At 51.9% G+C, this 7401-nt stretch overlaps 1 protein-coding gene across 1 annotated transcript; it reads left to right on the top strand.

Moving 5' to 3' along the window:
* Positions 1-1969: 1969 nt before the first annotated feature.
* On the top strand, positions 1970-3137 carry C8A04DRAFT_9750 (uncharacterized protein; the record flags this gene model as incomplete). The annotated part of the gene is made up of 4 exons (XM_062785611.1): positions 1970-2212; positions 2273-2422; positions 2506-2949; positions 3018-3137. The coding sequence occupies 4 exons, from the start codon at positions 1970-1972 to the stop codon at positions 3135-3137; spliced, it is 957 nt and encodes a 318-aa protein (XP_062639843.1).
* Between the last annotated feature and the right edge of the window lie 4264 nt (positions 3138-7401).

Raw genomic sequence — 7401 nt, 5'->3', positions numbered from 1 at the left:
TCCGGCTCTGGGATACGGCGACGGGTACGCACCAACAGACGCTCAAGGGGCATAGCCGTTCCGTTATGGCGGTGGCGTTCTCACCGGATGGGAAAACGCTTGCGTCAGGTTCGGTGGACGAGACTATCCGGCTCTGGGATGCGGCGACGGGTGTACACCAACAGACGCTCGAGGGCTATAGCGATTCCGTCACAAGGCAAAGCAATTACGTCAGAGTGATAGCGTTCTCGCTGGATGGGAACTCAGGCTTGTACGCCTCTCGAAACCCGAGACTAGCAGGTAATATTCTCTCTGTCGATGGTGAATGGATCACCAGAGGTGGAAAGAATCTTCTCTGGCTTCCTCCCGATTACCGGGCAACGTGCACATCAGTGCATGATCATACACTGGTCCTAGGGCATGCCTCTGGCCATGTGACATCCTTCCAGATTGATTTCGCTTCGTAACATAGTGTTAAATATTTCTCATATCTTTGCTCAAATGAAGGGCCTGGGAGAAACGGTTGCTTTATACTACTCAGTTTTGCCACTTATACAAATGTTGACAAATACATCTTTGCTACTCATCGGTGCCTCAAGACGCTTTGAATTGGTATGTAGGGTCTGTAACCCGTACTGCTACAGTCGGCTTTCCTTCCACACACCCACTTTTGGCTGGACGTAGGTCTAGTTTTGGCGAAGAGTTAACTTATGCGACATGTGCCTGCTATACTTAGGCGCGTGCTCGATCGCACAGTGTAGGCGGTTAGATGTATAAAAGGCCTGTGCGCTGAAACGATGTGAAAGAGAAAAGCGGAAGCCGATTTCGCTAGCGACTGTACTCTGATGTATGATAGCCGAGAAGCCCGCAGATAGGGAATGTTAAGGTTTAAGGGTGCGTAATAAAGCAATGATTTCATGTGACCTCAAGAATACATTGGGTCATTGTATGTCTGAGTGCGCCACAGACGGAATGCCAAACTAGAGTGTAATTACATGTCATGGCGCTGCCTCGGGCTGGTGTCAACCCTGTGCCAACTTTCGGGAAGCTAAAGAAACCTAATCGATATGTTACGCTTTCATACCTAGTTACCATCCACATTGAAATCAACATTACGCAAAACGGGTGGATAATAGGGGTCGAGGGAAAGGGGGGGCTATTGAAAACCCTAACATGTGCATCATGCTAGTCGTGACGAGAATAGCGGGAGAGCTTAGGTTGAGACCAAGCCTCTGCTCGGACATGGTCCGTATCAAGGCGTTACCCTCACTGGCAACGGAATGAACTTGCCTTGGAACAATGAGAACGGCCCGCGGCCCGGGGTGGCTCATTCCTTCCATACTGTATTCGATCTATGGATATCCCGTACCTGACCTGCCTGTGCTTAGATCACATGGACACCAATCCTGTTGAATTATTGGCACCTGGGCGGGGCTGAACACAGCTCCTTCCATGAGTCCTGATTCCAGGCCAGTTTTCAAATTTTTCTTTGTTCGCTGGCACGGCGGGAGAACCATCTCGAGATGCTCAGATATCCCATAGGAACTTGAGGTAAGTACCATGGGTTTCCTTTTCACGACCGTTTCTATGGCTCTTTTCCTGCAACAGAGTTCTTGTATGAACAAAGAAATCAGAAGCCAGTTTCAGGTTTGTGCGCCAGGCATCAGGCGGTGTGCTACTAGTCAAAGGCTTCCTTCTATTGCCTTTTGTGCACAATCAAACTAGATGTCACTGATTTGGTTTCTTATTTCATCTGGAGCCCTAGGGCCCTGGCAGTTGATCGGGTACGGGCATAAGATTTAGGCCCTGCCCTAGGCAACAACCCAAATATTCTCCCATACCGCAACACCAACACTTATTCTCTTTCTTCCCTTCACATCCATCTTTTTCCGTTACGCCCTTCAAAAAAAATCTCAAGAAACTCCTAACATCCGTTCTTTTTCTCCCAACAGCCCTTTTCAACCAAGTCATCCGTCTGCCAACCACAGCCATGTCCGCCGATCGCCTGCGCTGCGAGAACGGCGAGTGGAAGACTCGCGCCGAGTTTTCCCACCGGCAGCTTGAGAAGTACGATCGTCTTGCGCGTAGAGGCGGAGCGAGCCCCTCGAAAACCGGTATCCACTGCACCGATCATTCCAACCAGCCGGTCCGGGAGCTGAAGTGCCTGGGCCCCTGCCTCCGTACCAGGGACTTGCGTTTCTTCAGCAAGAGCACGAGATCCAAAGGCCAGAACGTAAGTCTTCTGCTCATGGGCATGATATGGAACACGGATTCTTACTCGTGGGGTCGATAGTGGTGCATCGATTGCAACGACTGGAGGCTCAAGACGGAGGCTGGCGAAGCCCTCCCGGCTCCGGGCGGCCAGCTTTCGGCCGAGGAGATGCATCCTGGCGCGTTCTTCCGAACGCACGCGGCAGCGGCCCAGGAGGTTCTTACCGAGAACGTTCTGGATAGTTATACCGATTCTCGAGTAAGCAATCATTGTGCTGATCGAAAGATGCCGAGCTGACCAGATTTCAGTCCGAGGCTCCGTCCGAGTATGACGGTGGGCTCGACAACATGTCGACGGTCGGTTCTACAGTTACCTCACAGAGCCAATACCAAGACCGAAGCGGCGAGGGACCTGGAATGCGCGCGTCCCCCTCCGAGACTGGCACGTTTAAGAGGGCGCCTCACTGGCTCATCCCCGACATGGGTTCCCTTTCAATCAACAAGCCCATGAGCTCGTCGGCCACCGTCACCGATAACGCTTCAGTCGCTGACAGCAGCGCCGCGACGGTGTCCGCCCGTGATAACGGGCCCCAGCGCCCGGGTGTTCCCTTCAACGCCTGGGGCCCCGACGGGGAGTTTGCTCGCAAGCTCAAAACCCCGACCGAGGTGACTGGTAGTAGCCGCATTACGGGCACCAGCGCCAACACGGCTCGCACCGGTCGTCCTGTCAATCTGGGCCGCAAGGGCTGGGCCAGACCGGTACGTAACAATCCTCCAAGGCATTGCAAGAAATTTTCGATTTGGGTTCAATACTAACCTTGGAGTAGCCGACCCGCAAGCAGATGCCTCAGCTGCCCGACTACCTCAGGTACGATATCCCGCCGGCGACGAACGATTACGACGAATTTGATCGGGACCTCGAGGACGACATCATTGCGGTCAACTAAACCAAGTTTTTGGGAGGCACGTTTCCGTGTGTGGTTGGTCGTTATTTGCGTTGCATTCCGGCACGGGCGTTACACCAACCCCGGACGTCGGCGTTTGCTCCTTCACCGCCACGGCGCGTTGCATTTGTTCCTTTCCGGTTACCAGATACTTTGATCGTGGGAGCGGCAAGACCACCGGTTGGGCTGAGGTCGTCTTCAAGGCCCCTCTGCTGTGTGGGAAGGGCCTGCGGCGGATGGTTAGAGGAGATAGACGGGTTCACATGGGGGGAGGACAGGAGCCATCTGCAGTTGAACGTTTCAGTTGATTAACTAATTACCTGCGTAGTTTTCCCATCGTTCAAAGTGGCAGGTAGTTCGTAGATAACAAGCAACTGGCAAATCATTCTCTGCAATTTTCCTGAGTTTGAGTGAACGGCAACTACGTGCGAATACCACCGTGACGAATCATCGCCACTTCAGAGGGCATCAGCAATGCCGGCTTACGATCCGCCAACCTGTACAATCTACGTCGACATGTGACCCTGCGTTTGTGCGGCGTAGGGGAAAGTTGCCCGATATGTATGCGGTTTACTTCTACAGCTGATCTCACCTTCCTAATCATCTTGAGTTCCCTGCAAGTGTATGTACTGTACATGTATCCTACATCGAGCTAAGCTAGGTACCTCTGTAAGCAGGTAGGTCAGAAGACCAGCCGCACATGCTCCTTTTTGTGCTCCATGTATACAAGGCGTGAGTTTGATAGACACATGGTGGTGGTGTACGAGTGCGGTAGCCTTGCGCTTGTGTCTGTGTCGCTGTATGGGGTTGGTTATCCCACCGACTGGACATGGCCGAACCGACCCGAACGGATGGGTAGGATCGGGTTGGGTCGGGTGTTTGTTATTAGCGGTCGATTTCTTTCATTCTTTCTTTCTAGGGAGATTGGTAGATAGAGAGCCTGGTTTATCAGAAGAGTGGATAAGATCTCCTCGTCTTCTTCGTTTGGCCCGCCCCTTCAAGAATACCTACGTTAAGCAAAGTAAAACAGTAGGCGGGCAGGCAGTCAGGCAGTCAGTGAGACAACAAACTCACCATGAAGCCAACACTTTCAACCCAACCACCCACCACCAAATCCGCACGTTCACTCCCCCCAAACCACCACCGTCCCATATAACCCCCCTTCTCACTCCCCCAGTCACTAGCTCCTCCCAATGTGCCAAACAACGTGTTTGGCCCAGCGGTATTGGAGGAGCACCACGCCAATACCGTCGTAAATCGAAGTGGCCCCGGGTTCGATTCCCGGGGCTAGCGAAGAAAAATCTTTCCACCGGGAAAGATTTTTGTAGCCACCAACCGATATCCCTTCAGATAGGGATAGGCGCTTGGTGTGTGAGCTTTTTGAATTTTTCTTTTCTTATTTTACTTTTGATTTGTTCGTTTTGTTTTTAAGTTAGGATTGTTCAGTGGGCTTGGTTGACAACCTCATTCTTTGTGAATCATTTGATTGCTGGGCAAGTTAGGGAAGTTTCTTGGATAATTAAGTAACGAGGGAATGAAGATGAAAAAAGAGAGGTAAGATCAATTCTTCCAGTCTCAACCAGCATGGAATGCCCAATATCTTTGGACTTGAGTAACTAGTGGAAATAGAGAAGCAAAAACCAACTTAAACAAGAGAAAAATGAAAGCCCAAGTCGGAGGAGGGGAAGCATCGAACCAAGCCCAACGTTAAGTTGATGGCCGACCGGCTGGGCTGTACCTGTGAGTAGAAGATACTTAGATCTCAAGACCACCAGATCAACAACTTGTTAGACCAAACCTATCAAACCAAAATCAGTCCCGGAAAAACAAAATAAACCACAAAAAAAGTCAGAACCGAACCTTGATCACACGACAAAAACGAGTACAAGGCGATCACTCACTCACTCAGCCAGTCAGTCAGTCAGCCAGTCCTACCGCATGGTTACTCTCATTGCCTCGTCTTCTTCCCTCCATCTCTCACCGCCCATCTCCTACCCCCTGTGTATATTGTGTAAGTATTTTAGCCCATTAGGTCGCCTCCCTCTCAACTCAAAACAACGACGTCAGCCCACCTCGCCTCTCCCAGCCCTCACACAACACAACGCAACACAACAACACACTTTGCCTCCCTCGCATAAGGGTCGTGTCGGATGGGGGATGGGACATGGAACGAGCTAAATACTAATCCAAACACTCACCTCATTTGATAGGGTATGAATATGATCATCGTCGGCATGAGAAAAGGGAGGCTTCCGGGGCGTCGGGTGAAAGGCGAGATGCACCTGACTGCCTGTCATGTCATGTCACGTAAAAGATCGGGAATATTTATATCGCATCGCATCACACATTTGTTTCTTTCCAACTTCCGACTTCCGATTTCCGACGGCTGGAATGTCGTTCGGAAGGACGTTCGGAAGGACAGCCGGGTCCTGCGCCGGGTGCGGTCCGGCCGAGTTGTGTTGTTCTACACTAGCCCGTCACCCGTGTCGTGGAATGATTCGAATCGACACCCAAACGGAACGCAGATCTACCTACCTACCTCCCTACTGTTGTCACCTGTGTAAACAATGCAAGGTGCAGAGTACAGTTCTGATACCTAATTATTCTGCTACCTAATTAAATCATTCATTACACAGCCTCGGTGACGGGAGGTGTTACCTTACCCAGCGTCGGTGAGTGTACGTAGTTAGTATGGGATCCGTGGGGTTGTTACGTGGGGGTCACGGCCACAGGGGGGTGTAAGTCGAAGTCGGAAGTTAGAAGTCGGAATTCGAAGGTAGAAATTAGAAGGTAGGTCACAGAAGCCAGAAGTCAGAAGTTGGAATTCGAAGCCAGAAGTCAGGAGTCAAGGCAAAAGAAACAAGACAAAGAGAGAGAGGGAGCCCGCTCGAAACGAACCACCCCAGGGACAGGACAGAGCAAAGAACAAGCAAAAATGAAGCCTCACAACCATTTAATTAATCAGGCTAAATTTCCCCGCTTCAGGCCTTTATCACCATACCGGTCAAGAATATGGATGCCACCCATTCACCATTCAATTACCTATCTACCCTACTTACTGCCTTACCTTACCTTGCTTACATACCCAAACAAAGAAGCCCTCATGAAACCGGCGTCGGGTACGTAATCAACCCACCATTTCCTGCGCGCCTAACGCCACCACCACAATCAAGGCAAAAAGGGGGAAAAAAAAACAGAAAAGGGAGACCACCATTGATAAAACACCGGGATTGAATCCCGGGCAAGGCTTACGCGCGCCAACACAGATGGGGGGAGGGCGGCCGTTTCAATGCGAAGACATGTATTAAATGAACCTACACTGTACCGTATGTATGTAAATACAGCCTAACCGCGATTTGCGCTGCGTTGCGTGGTTGGTCGGGCGCAGGATCCCTCTTCGGTAGTTATTGGATCAGGACTCAATTGTGGCTTGTCGACCCATCCAACCACAGCCTGCGCCCGGTCAACGAGTGTGTATTTCGTTCCGGGAGGGGGGGGAACTGCGGTTCAACTCAGCCCTTTCATGCTTTTCCCATCTTTGCTTAAAAGTCAAAACCTTGGGCTGCAGCGGAATAAAAGGGGGAGGGACGGGGTTTTGACGCCACGCTCGCCCCGCCAACGTCGGTTGGGAATCGGGACAGGCAGTGCGCATGAGCAAGACTCCCAAATGACACCCCCCCTCTTAGCTTTTGTTTTGTCCCGTCCTGCCGAGACCATGCTGCCGCGGTCGTTCCGCGGTGTGACACGACTCGAAGGCGAACAGAAATGATATTTGCGTGTACACTGACTTATGTGTGCTGTGTGTGTGTCGCATGAATGCCGTGCATCGGGACAGAAGTTAGGCACCTTTGCGGCTCCGATAACGAACTAAAGTTGGAGTGTCACTGCCTTACCAGTGTCAAAAAAACAAGCCACAAGATGCCGTTGCCGATGCGCCTTCGACTGGGTCGGGCGCGACCATGTGCGACACCGGGGTCAGAGGTGCGCTGCCGGGGCTGGGTCCGGGTCCGGGAACCTGGTCCTCTCCCCCTGCCTGCTTTTGCCTTCTCTCTGACGCGCTCATTTTGGTGACCGCGCCGGAAGAGGAAAGGAAGCGAAACGGTGGAAGGGGATGACAGACAGACAGGGCGGTTCGCGCTGATCTCCTCGTGTGGTCCGCCTCGCTTGTTTCCCCTCCTCTTGTTGCCCGGGGCACACCTCGGTCGTTTCATGTCCATCCACCTTCAGGGCCACGAAGGAGGGGGAAATGGGAGGGAGGGCAGAACAT

This window comes from Dichotomopilus funicola, assembly GCF_033296635.1.
Source record: "Dichotomopilus funicola strain CBS 141.50 unplaced genomic scaffold C8A04scaffold_8, whole genome shotgun sequence".
NCBI classification, from domain to species: Eukaryota; Fungi; Ascomycota; class Sordariomycetes; order Sordariales; family Chaetomiaceae; genus Dichotomopilus; species Dichotomopilus funicola.
Note: the sequence above shows the minus strand (reverse complement) of the source record. Positions and strands in the feature narration are given on the sequence as shown.